The sequence below is a fragment of the Zophobas morio genome, unplaced genomic scaffold (genome assembly GCF_036711695.1).
Source record: "Zophobas morio isolate AGI-343-1 ecotype UQ-CSIRO unplaced genomic scaffold, CSIRO_AGI_Zmor_V1 ptg000031l, whole genome shotgun sequence".
Taxonomy (NCBI): Eukaryota; Metazoa; Arthropoda; class Insecta; order Coleoptera; family Tenebrionidae; genus Zophobas; species Zophobas morio.
This window is the reverse complement of record NW_026972136.1, coordinates 5,421,099-5,434,111: the sequence shown is the minus strand read 5'-3', so window position 1 is coordinate 5,434,111 and position 13,013 is coordinate 5,421,099. Positions and strand designations below refer to the sequence as shown.

Below are 13,013 nucleotides of genomic sequence, written 5' to 3'. Positions count from 1 at the left end.
TTGTGGAAGATACGTGGCAAGTTTAATTGTTGGAATCTTAAATGAAAATTTCCCTAGTCGACGGTATGTAGTAAGTTTGAAAATGTTACATAAAACAAATGGCAATACGATTACCAGATTTGTAAATGACAGTCTTACGTCACTATTTTTGCCAAATGCCGTACCGGCGAATAAAATTTTTTTGATGATCTCGGATGCAGCTCGTTATATGTTGAAAGCAGGGAATAATCTAAAAATATTGTACCCCAATTTAATTCACTCTACTTGCAATGCCCACGGTTTAAACAGAGTGGCTGAAGGAATAAGTTTGCAGTTTCCTACTGTTAATAAATTAGTGGCAAATGGTAAAAAGATTTTTGTTAAAGCCCCACTAAGAGTGCAACATTTTAAGAAAAAATTTCCAAACATACCATAGCCCCCAGAGCCGATTATAACGAGGTGGGAAACATGGTTACAGGTCACATTTTATTGATGACAAATATATCAAAGAATTTGAGGAAGTAGTTACGGAGTTTAGCGAAGATTCTTCTCAATCGACTAAAGTTTGCATAAATATTTTGGAAAACAAAGATTTGCGACAAGATCTAGGTTTTCTAAGAAGCAATTATCAATTCGTATGTGAGGTAATAGAAAAGTTAGAAAAACCCAACATGTTGTTAGTAGATGCCATAAACTTAGTGAAAGAATTTAAACAACAAACAAACGCAGTAAGGGGTGATATTGGTACTAGAGTATCTCAAAAACTTGACGAAGTGTTAAATAAAAATGCAGGTTTCGGTGTTCTTTCCGACGTTGCTCGTGTTTTACAAGGCCAGAAGGTGGAAAATTTGGAGTTAGATTCAACATTAGTTGCAAAATTCAAATTTGCGCCAAAAACGAGTGTGGATGTTGAACGCACATTCTCCAGTTTTAAACACATTTTAAATGATCGGCGAAAAAATTTTACAGTGGACAACTTGGAACATATTACAATCATAAATTGTTTTAAAGAAAACTGAAATACGTGTGTAAAATATAAAGTCTATTATCCTAATAATATTTTATCCAAAGTTCGAAGAAGTGTTCTTTGATTTGTAATATGATTATGTTTTTAATGCTTTTTTGCTTAAAATAAAACTTTTTTTAATGAAAGTGTTATGCTTATTTAATGCTTTTTTGCTTAAAATAAAACTTTTTTATTGAAAGTGTTGTGCTTATTTAAGCGCTTATTATTAATTTTTTGTGCTTATAAATCCGCTCTCTACTTATAACACTTTTGATAAGAAGGTAGAAAATTTTCCATTTTCCCAAAAATCAACCTGCATTCTTCATTATTTTATTGGTTTATGTCTTCAGGCACTAAATTGGTTCAATAACGCAAAATATGACCACGATGTCCGTAAAATCTAAAATGTAAAAAAAAACAATAATTTTGCAAAAAAGCGTCACGTACACTGACTTTCACAAATGTATCCAGCGACAGATAAAATAAACCCAGCGCTGAAATTTTAATTGACTTCTGACTTCTCATTAAGAAGAAACTGATGTCCTGTTTAAAATTATCAGTGATTTTTAACCACTCTGAATGGAAAATTGCCAGTGGAATATTAGCGCTCTAAAAACACACATTTAAAAAAATCGATAACAATTTTCGCACACTAAGTACTTACTTTTATTTCAACTTCGTTAGCAAACCAACAAAACATGAAAATCTCCACTAAAACTCCAATTTCGAACATCAGAAGAGAGAAAAATTCGCTGCTGAAAGGTACGACCTAAAACGAGACGATCAGACACTCAAACACAAAATGTTTAAAAATGTTACGATCGACAGTCGAAACATAGTTATTCCAATAGATGCACCACTGATAAAAAATTGTACAAAAGCAATCCAGCTAAAAAATTTATTCGAATCATCAGCAAATCTAAAACTAGAACTTGCCAATTTATCCGTCTTTACATTTTACAAACCTTAAAATCCTCTTATGGTGTTTTATGCAACATAATAGTGTTTTTCGAGAATTGTTTACCGAACGACCCTTGACACTATATTTTAAATTATCGCACAAAATATCACACTGTGCCCCTATAAACACATTCAAAGCTGCTATTAACGTGCCAACTGCCAAACTAGTCGATGCAATAAATGCCACACTGATAATCTGGTAAACATAAGTGATTTCGTAGAGTGGTGAAATTGTGGTGTTGTAAGGGTACCAAGCCAGAAATGGGAGCCGATTTTCTTTAACAGACCCATCCAGAATGGGATACACAGCCCAGAAGAAAACAGCCCCACTGCCCATGCTCCAAAAAATAGTGCTAGTTTTTTTCCAAAAGTTTAAACTTGATTCGATCATCTTGATTTGCGCTGAATTTCTGGGTTGGAAATAGTCTTCGTTAATATCAAGCATCAGTTTTTTAAGCACTTGCATATTTTGTAGGACGTGGTATGTCTTCATCGCCGCCAATATTTCTGACAGTGTTACGAAAATCGTATCGGCTATTGCTGCTAAGTCTGGAAAAATGAAGTAAATGTTGATGATTTGAAAAAAGTTGTGACCACATGTCAAAACTAGTGTGGAAACGCAAGCGTATGTGGAATATAAATCCAGGTTGTAGGTGACACCGGCAGGCCACAAACCCAAGATTTTTAGCATGAAGAGATTTCCTTTGATGGTTTCTTTCCAGTCATATTTTTTCATGTTAGGGTTTATATAGAGTGAAATTTATTATTTTAACACTAGTAGTAGTATTCACAACACTTATAATGAAACTTTTGATAACAATGATCAAACGGTAAACGATTTTCGTTTTTCATAGCGGTTGTAAAACTCGCCAGCCAATAAAACGGGAGTGTTGGATTATGCGCCAAAAGATCAACGTAATTTATTAATGGATCGTGAATTAAGGATTACTGGCGAACTATATTGATAATGATATGTTAGTCGGTCGCCAGTAGTGATATTATATAACAATTTGGTAAAGTTAAAAATGCAATAAGATTTTAGATACTAATTGCTGCATACCAAAACTCTACGTATCTTTATATTTAGTGCTTTTTCCAGAACTTCGATTGGCATCACCGTTTTAGCAAAGAAGTGAAAGGATCTGTTTTATTATTCACGAGTTAGGAGTTTTGCGCGACCTGTAATTAACGAGGAGAATTTCTCTTTTGCTATTTGTTGCACGAATAATTTCTTTCTAAATCGATATTACGTAGAAAAACTTCATTTAATAGCGATTGACTGTTTACATTCAGGAAAATACTCGATCCTTGTGTTTTATACGGTTTGCTTTAATGTGCAATCGGAGAGAGAAATGTAACAATAATAAATAGAAGTACTTTTAAGCTAAACATAAGAAGGAATTCTCCAAACTTATGGAGTAACATTTTTGTCTCTAATTCAGTCGAATTAATTCATGCGTCTTTCAACGAATATCTAATTTGTTTCCTGATGAATAGGAAGGGGTCGGATTCCCACTTCCGTCAGTTTGTCTGTCGCTTGCCTCTTAACCGTTTTATTAAGCCAACAAACTTCGAACTGACTAATTTCTGTGAAATTATGGATGTACTGTCGCACGCAAAAGTATTGTCGGTACAAGGCAGCGAGAGGTATTAAGCTCCTCCGCCTTTTCTCTGCGGGTTGCCATAATTCCATAAACACTCAAGTAGAATGAGATGGACAAGGACAAAAGTTTCCTTGCTTGATTACAGAAATTGACTATACAGTAACTTCTTTAAGTAGAAATTGTGTTGTAGTATCACACAATAAAATATGTTCAAGTCATAAAGTTCTCTTCTTAAGACAAAAGTGAACTAATGGAGTTTAAACAAGTAACAGCCACATCCGCACAAACCATTATTTTATTAATTAATATTTAAATTTATCATGGGTAGATTTTAAATGGAAAGTGGTGTTTTTTCATCAACCTGACTTAGTGAGAAATCGAATAAACTGACGAATATTGACAAATCGAAAATAAAAATTCACTTCTATTGATTTTCTATCAATTTCAATTTTGGCACTTTTAAATTCTTAGCCCTTTAAATTTATCGATTATTTGATTTTTCGTGTTTTTCAAAATATTGCGGCTTTTTAAAACTTACATTTTTAGTTTTTTACTTTTTTATTCTTTCGATTTCTCAGTATTCGCATTTTTCGTCTTCTTGTTTTTAGATCATCCGGTTTTTCAGTTTTTCGGAATAAATTTTTCAGTTTTTCGATGTTTCGATATTACACTTTTTGGTTTATAGTTTTTTTTAAGTTAAAATTTTTCAATTTTGAATTTTCCCATTTTTCGAGTTTTAGCCATTTTCATTTCTCAATTTTTCGATTCTTCGACTTCTTGATCTTTTGATGTTTCGATTTCGCGATTTTTCAATTTTTCGATTTCGATTTCTGGATTTCTCAGTTCTTCGATAATTCATCTTTCCGATTTTTGGATTTTCCAATTTTTCAATGTTTCAATTTTGGAATTTATGTATTTAAATTTTTCGATTTTTCAATTTTTCAATTTTTGGCGTTTCTAAATTTTTACATTTTTCCATTTCTCAGTTTCTAGATTAATGAAATTTAGAATTTAGAATTTTGTATCCTGAGATTCTCAATACCAAATTCTAGAATTGTTAACAATAAATTTATGAAATCTAGTATCTAGTCCATAATTGAAAATTCAAAAATCTTGTACTTCAGTTTCAAAAATTCTAAATTTCCACAGTTTAGTATACTGAATCCAAGAATTTGAAACTTACGTTTCGTCTGTAAAATTTTGAATTTTGAGTCAATTCGAAATTCTGATTCTTAAAATATTCAACTGATAAATAAGAATTTAAAATTCTAAATTTTCGAATCTTAAAAGATGACTTCTCACGATTTCTAACTCCAAAATTCGCTTTGTTCTGAAATTTGCATTATTTGCGGACCAATGAGATTTGAATTTCTGAGATACTTATTATTTTTGAGCTTCGATCGCCTAACTTTTCAATAAATAAAATTTTCACTTCTCAAATTGCAAAAATAAATATATCAATAAAAATTTAATGGTCGCAAATTGGAAATTATTAAATCAGATTATTGAATACAAAAATTTGAAATGTATAGCTACAAACGCCAAAATTTAAAAAAACTTTTGAGTCATTTTTATAATTTTGATTCTTAAAATGTGTTTTCTTAAATATCCACTCTTGATATGAGAATTTTTGGGAACTTGAATTTTGCAAATCCGAGCCCTAAATTTTGTAAACTTAAAGGAAGCGTCCCAAAATTTCAATCAAAATCGAAAGAAAACCGTTAAATCCAAATATCTGAAAATTAATTCCGAAAAGTTGAAAACTCGAAAAATCTAAAATCGAGAAGCCAAAAAATCGAAAGAATGGATAATTTAAAAAACGAGTACCCATCAGCAAATCGAAAAATCAAAAAAGTGAAAAATCGAAAAATGTAAGATTTAAAAAGTCGCGATAGTTTGAAAAATCGAATAAGTGAAAAATCAAAAACACAAAAAGTCCCAAAATTTAAATAGATATAAAATTTGAGTTTTATTACTTTCCGAGTGTAAGCTAAGGACCTATAGTAGTCGAGTCCATAGGACGAATGGCCACTTTTACATTTTCTTGACGTTTCATGACCCCTACAGTACGAAAAAGGTAGTCTCCCGTTTCCGTCTGTCTGTCTGTATTCATTTTTATTAGACACGTAATGACGTCATTTAGTAATTTTTTGAGTCACCCTGTAGAAACAATTTTAAAAAGTCTGAATGCCTGATGAACTACAAATATAAACGCAGCTATTTTTTATTAACGATTTACCATGCTTACGATAACCTTAAAACGTTTGCAGGATTTCACAGCATTCGGGTTTTAATTTTTAATATTCAATTGTAAAATCATAATACAATTTTGATTTTTTTCCAAAAACCTTGTTTTCTAGGAAAATAATCAAGACGTGTTCATAAAACTAAGGACTATATTACTTCATAAAACATTTATTTACTAGACAAAATATTTGAGATGACGTCATCATATAGTTGGTGGGGATGATTAGACAAATTTTGGTTAGCCTTTCACCATCTACATGACACAGACAGAAAGACGGACGAAAATGGGTGACCTACTTTTTCATACTCTAGGAGTTTTGAATCGTCTATAAAACGTGAAATTAGCTATCCGCCGAATAGACTCTATTAAAATACTTCCTTGGCCTACGCTGGTCAAGTAAAAGTGGGTACTAGTTCCCTGCCATTTATGAATGTAATAAGTAATCTAGTAATGGTTATCAATTTTGTCAGTTAACATAAAAAAACTGCCAAGGATTAACACGATTTAGTACACTGTTCGATTTTTGAATCTAAATAGTATAAAGCTGTATTTTAATCGGTGAGATTTAACAACAAATTTAATTGAATAAAAGGAGCAAATAAATGAAAAACTAAAACAGCAATTTCTTAGTAAATATACAAATTTCGAAAGTGCTTACAGTTTATAATTAATGCAGTTATTACAATTATGCCACATACATTTTAATAATATACAATTATTTTGACAAAAATAGCTAATAATAGAATAAATATTATATAGTAGTGTAAATTTACACAAGCTTAACTTAAAAGACACAACGCATATTCACAAATCTTTGTATAAATTCGGCTTACGATGAATAAAAAAATCATCAGAATTGAGATAGGGTGGGTGGGCGGGGCTTATATTTTGCCTTTTTTTTAGTATACGTAGCCATCTTTTCATTACAGGAAACTTATATTCTTTAGACAAATTTTCCATTTTAAACATGTTTTAAGTTTCGTGTTGGAAAAAAGATTCTACACACATTAAAACGAAAAGGCAAAATGTAAGCTCGCCCACCCGCCCAATCTCAATTGTGATAATTTTTTTATTCGCCGTGAACCAAGAGGGCGGAGCTTAACTGCAAAATACTTATTTCTATAGAAGAAATTAAAAATATGTTTTTGAGTATCATGTTGTTCAAAGAATACTGCTTACATTAAGAGAAAAAGGCAAAATATAGACTAATAATAATAATAATAATAATAATATACATGGTATTCTTTTATTCTGAGAAATAAAGATTTTGCAGTTAAGCTCCGCTTTCTTGGCTCACGACGAATAAAAAAAAATCATCACAATTGAGATAGGGTGGGTGGGCGGGGCTACATTTTGCCTTTCTTTCTTAATATGTGTAGATTTAAATATTTCGAAAACAAGAAACTTAGAACATGGTTAAAATGGTACATTTTTGTAAGGAAATATGGATTTTGCAATTAATTTTCCATTTTAAACATGTTTTAAGTTTTATATTATGAAAAGAAGCCTACACACATATTAAAACAAAAAGGCAACGTAGTTTAAATAATCCTTATAAAACTTTTGATAAGAAGCAATATAACTAAGGAAGGGGTACCCCAAACCCATCCAGCCAAACAACTTTTCCAAAAAATTACATACGACCCCTACCATATATTCAACACCTCTGATTGCAGGTATCAAAATAAAAATCAAATTACAAAAAACTCGGAAATCTATGAATAACTACTCATAATTTGAGAAATTCGGACAATTTGCATCAACCATATGATAGACTGAAAATTTTTGACAATAATTCAAAATATATTGGGACTATATTATTTAATACGCTACCCCATGAATTAAAGCGAATATAACTACTCTGTGGATTAATTAATAAAACTAGCTTTAAAAACTGAACTGTTAAAAAGTTCAAATTTAATGGTAAAAATATCACTTTCACCAACCACTTCGAAGATATTTCAACTTTTCCAAAAATCAACATGTACTCTTGATAATTTTATTGGTTTATGTTTTCAGGCACTAAATTGATTCAATAACGCGAAATATGACCACGACGTCCGTAAAATCTAAAATATTAAAAAACAATAATTTTGCAAAAAAGTCTCACTTGCACTGACTTTAACAAATGTATCCAGCGAAAGATAAAACAAATCCAGTGCTGAAATTTTTATTGATCTTTGACTTCTGAGTAAGAAGAAACGGACATCCTGTTTAGTATTTTTAGTACCTCTGAACCACTCCGTATGAAAAATTGCTAATGATATATTAGCGCTCTAAAAATAAGTAATTTTAAAAAAACGAATAGTAATAATTTTTGACAGATTACTTACTTTTACTTCAACTTCATTAGCAAACCAACACTGAACTGTTGTTCCACGTAGAAGTTCTTTATATTATCACACAAAATATCACACTGTGCCCCTATAAACTCACTTAAGGCTGTTATTAACGTGTCAACTGTAATTCCCGTTGATGCAATAAAAGCAACACTGACAATCTGATAAACGTAAGTCGTTTCGTAGAACGGTGAAACTGTGGTGTCGTAAGGGTACCAAGCCCGAAATGGAAGACTATTTTGTTTAACAGACCCATCTAAAATTGGATATATAGCCCACAGGAACACAGTTCCACCAGCCATAGTCCAAAGCAGAGTACTGCTCTTTCTACAAAAATGTCTCTTTTGCCATTTGTTGCACGAATAATTTCTTTCCAAATCGATATTACGTGCAAAAACTTCAGTCAGTGGCGATTGAATATTTACATTTGGGAAAATACGCCATCCGAATAGTTTTTATTTTATTTTGCTACAAAAGCAGGTTTTTAGTTTTTTAAATTATAATTTTTTGTGTATGAGTGGTTGCATACTTCCAAAACATTGATGTGTGTTTTTCTTTAAAACTAGTAAGAATACCAGATCATAACTACGAAATTATTGTCATCGGTTCTTGATACGTGTGCAAAATTTTAAATCATTCGTACGTGTGGAAGTGGGTAAAAATTTAATTGAAAAATTCCGTTACAATCATAAAGGTTGTTCAACAAAAAAAACCATCAAGTTGGCATTGCTTTTTTGATAATAAAAAACATAGACAAAAACACATGTGTTTTTTTAATTCATACCGCTCTACACATAGCGGTTAAAAAACCTACACATAAAAAGCAAGAATAAAAAGTGAATCGAAAAAGCGTAAATGTGAGGACAAAGAAAGTTTAAAAAATTCGCCTTGTTAAATTTAATACCGCATTTTCTTCATTTTCAACGACTGTAAAGATTCTCTGTAGATACGTTTTAGATGACTTAATATTCACAAGAAATTTTGAATTCAAGTCTTGAGCATCTCGACATATTTTCTACGTAACAAAAAAACAGTGGTGAAGATTACGTTATGAAATTTCCATAAATAACAAAGATACTAGTTTTTAAATTTCAGCAAAATGATAAAAAATGATGACGAAAAACTGTTTAAAAAACTACTCTTGCGTTATACCGGTTGTCCGGAAAATGGCGGATCAACTCTAAAACAATTCTTTCTCAAATTTTGGTGGAGTTATGATTTTAAAATTGGTTCTTTTGCTACTTTTAACAGATAAAGAACACATTCATTATCACAATAACTAAAAATTATCAAAGTTTTCAAACCCTACGTTTAAAATGTTCGCATTTAATTTTAGCTCCCCTGGTGTTTTATTTTCGGATAAATTTTATTGCTGGATGAACCTGAAAAGATATTTTGAGCTTTTAGTAAATTATTTAGAAGCATTTTTGGGGGTGTTCTATTGATGGAAAATTCTGACCTGACCTGTTTTTGAGTTAATTTTGTGACCCCGTTTTTTTTTTGAAAAATTTAAAACAATGTTGAGGTTCTAGGTATGAGCCTCTTGTGTTTTTTCTTGTAATAATTTAATTAAATTTCTTAGAGAATACGTCACTTGCCAAAATCAGTCTTATCTTAGCAGGTACTAGCCCCGCCCACCCACCCTCTTTTCTTAAAGGGTGTGTCATTTGCCAAAATCAGTCTTATCTTAGCAAGTACTAGCCCCACCCACCCTTTATTTTCTTGGAAGATACGTCATTTGCGAAAATCCGTCTTATCTTAGCAAGTACTAACCCCGCCCACCCACCCTCTTTTCTTAAAGGGTGTGTCATTTGCCAAAATCAGTCTTATCTTAGCAAGTACTAGCCCCACCCACCCACCCTTTATTTTCTTGGAAGATACGTCATTTGCCAAAATCCGTCTTATCTTAGCAAGTACTAGCCCCGCCCACCCACCCTCTATTTTTTTGGAAGGTATGTGATTTGCCAAAATGAGTTTTATCTTAGCAGGTACTAGCCCCGCCCATCCACCCTCTTTTCTTAAAGGGTGTGTCATTTGCCAAAATCAGTCTTATCTTAGCAAGTGGGTGGGCGGGGCTAGTACTCGCTAAGATAAGACTGATTTATCCAAATGACATACCCTCTACCCTTTACTTTCTTATAAGCTATGTCATTTGGCAAAATCAGTCTTATCTTAGTAAGAACCAGCCTCTCCACTCGTCCTTCATTATCTTAGGTCATGTGCCCAAATCAGTCTTATCTTGGTAAATACTAGCCCCGCCCACCCGCCCTTTAGTTTCTTAGAGAGTAGGGCATTTGCCAAAATCAGTCTTATTTTGACAATTACTACTTTGTGTAGTTCCATTCAATTGTGAGTCAGTAAAATGCCCCCGAATTAATTTTAATTAATTAATTAATTGTCATTACGTTCAAGTTCTTTGACATTTAAAAGAATTTGCCGACGTTTGAACCTGACTCAAGTTTTCCCCCATTTTTCTCACTTTTTTTTTAATATACATACCCAACTTTTTACAACAAAAAACTTAGAACATGGTTAAAATGGTACACTTTTGCAAGGAAATATGCAAAAAAAAAATATTATTTAAATTTTGCACATGTTTAACTTTCATGTTGTGGAAAGAAGTCTGCCCGCCCACCCGCCCTATCTTAATTGTGATGATTTTTTTTATTCGCCGTGAACCAAGGGGCTGGAGCTTAACTGCAAAATATTTATTTCTTTGCAAGAAAATAAAAAAATTGTTTTTGAGTATCGTGTTGTTCAAAGAGTACAATGTATATTAAGAAAAACGAGCAAAATATAACCCCCGCCCACCCGCCCCGTCTCAATTGTGATGACTTTTGTTATTCTTAGAAACTTAAAACACGTTTAGAATGGTAAATTTTTGCAAGGAAATATGGATTTTGCACTTAGGCTCCTCCTCTAGGTCTACCAACGAATGAAAACTCTTCATTACTATTTAGATCAGGACAGGTATGGGTGGGGCTTAATCTTTGGCTTTAATTTTTTTCTTAATATACATAGTATTTTTTGAATAAGACGATACTCAAAAAGATGTCTTATATGGTAATTTCTTTTAGAGAAATAATAAGTATTTTGCAGTTAAGCTCCGCCCCCATGGTTGACGACGAATAAAAGAAAATCATCACATTTGAGATAGGGCGGGTGGGCGGGGCATATATTTTACCTTTTTTTCTTAATATGTATAGTCATTTTTTCCCAACAAGAAACTTAAAACATTTTTAAAATGGTAAATTTGTATGGGGAAATATTGATTTTGAAATTACGCTCCGCCTCTCGGTGTGACAACGAATAAAAATTCATCACAATTGAGATCGAGACGGATAGGTGGGGTTTCTCTATTGGTTTTCTTTTTTAGTTAACACGATTACTTAAGGACATAATTCACATGGTAATTTCTCGTAGGACAATAAGGATTTTACAATGAAGCTCTGCCCCTCTTTGGCGACGAATAAAAAATCATCAGAATTGAGATAGGGTGGGTGGGCGGGGCTACATTTTGCCATACTTGTATAAAGCGTGTTGAAAGAATCAAACTATCAAACTTTTCTAGTCATTTTATCTTCCTGAGCATGAGTGAATCTTTTGAGCAACTTGCTACTTTTATGTTTTCTCGGCGTGTTAGGACCCCTAGAGTACGAAAAAAGTGGTCCCCGTTTCCGTCTGTCTGTGGTCTGTGGACGTTTTTATTAGAGAGAGATAATCTCCAAAACTACTGGACCGATTATTGTAAAATTTGATATGTATATTAGAGACATCATATAATTTCTAAGTTTAACCAAAATTTGGCTAATCATCACCACCAACAATTTCACGACGTCCTCTATTAGTTGCTAAGATCAGACTATTTTTAGCAAATGACATATTCTCTAAGAAAATAGAGGACGGGTGGGCAGGGCTGGTAATTGCTCAGATAAAACTGAACAATATTAAAAATTGTCACTAGAATAAAGAGAGGGTGGGTGGGCGGGGCTACGGCTCGCTTATAACACTCTGCCCACCTCCTTTTTACATTTCACTGGCTTATTTTATTTATTTATATAAAAGGCAATGATAGAAATTTTAAATTTGGAGAGGATGTTCGCTTTGTACTGGGAATTTTTCGAAATTCATCCCCGAAGGGGGTGAAAAGGGCTGGTAAAATTTGTATGAGAGAAATATTTTTACCGAAAATTTACATTTTTACGTAAAACTTGATATTAATGCTCTTCACACAAATAATGAAACATGTATTTCAGCATTTTCCAAAATTCCTTAAGGGGTGAAAAGGAGTGTGTATGGGAACATATTTTTAAGGTAATGGTTACTTAAAACCTGGTATTAATACTCTTCAACATAAATAATTAAACACGTGTTTAAGCATTTTCCGAGATTTAACCCCTAAGGGGGTGAAAAGTGGTGGTTAACTTTGGATGGCTAAGTTTGTCTGGGAACAATATTTCTAATTTAAATTTAAATTTTTACGTGAAACTTGGTATATCTATGCTCTTGAATACAAATAATGAAACACGTATCTAAGCGTTTTCCGAGATTCAACCCCAAAGGGAGTGAAAAGTGGTGACGAAGTCTGTATGGGAAAAATATTTCTATTGTAAATTTTTACGTGAAACTTTTAATACTCTTCAACACAAATAAAAACATGTAATTCAGATTTTTACGAGATTCCACCCCTAAGAAAATGAAAAGGGGTGACAAAGTTTATATAAGGAAAAATAACTTTATTGTGATTTTTATTTGAGACTTTGTAGTAATTCTTTTCAACACATTTTTTACTTGAAACTTGGTAATTGTGCTTGCTCTTCGACACAACGAAAAACTACAAATGGCAATGGAATCATCTTTTGACAAGCGGTAGAATC

The 13,013-nt window shown here is 32.3% G+C and overlaps 1 protein-coding gene across 1 annotated transcript; it reads right to left on the bottom strand.

Moving 5' to 3' along the window:
• Window positions 1–1,331: 1,331 nt before the first annotated feature.
• On the bottom strand, window positions 1,332–2,681 carry LOC135139615 (odorant receptor 46a-like). The gene is made up of 4 exons (XM_064069915.1): window positions 2,010–2,681; window positions 1,650–1,754; window positions 1,433–1,594; window positions 1,332–1,385 (listed from the first exon to the last, which is right to left on the bottom strand). The coding sequence occupies exons 1-4, from the start codon at window positions 2,679–2,681 to the stop codon at window positions 1,332–1,334; spliced, it is 993 nt and encodes a 330-aa protein (XP_063925985.1).
• Window positions 2,682–13,013: the final 10,332 nt, after the last annotated feature.

Bases quoted from the DNA above. Each gene is read 5' to 3' on its own strand.
- LOC135139615 (XM_064069915.1), bottom strand. From the start codon at position 2,681: ATGAAAAAATATGACTGGAAAGAAACCATCAAAGGAAATCTCTTCATG. The intron at 1,755-2,009 runs GTAAACAATTCT...GTCTCGTTTTAG, and splicing joins ATAGTGTCAAGGGTCGTTCG to GTCGTACCTTTCAGCAGCGA. The intron at 1,595-1,649 runs GTAAGTACTTAG...GTGTGTTTTTAG, and splicing joins CTAACGAAGTTGAAATAAAA to AGCGCTAATATTCCACTGGC.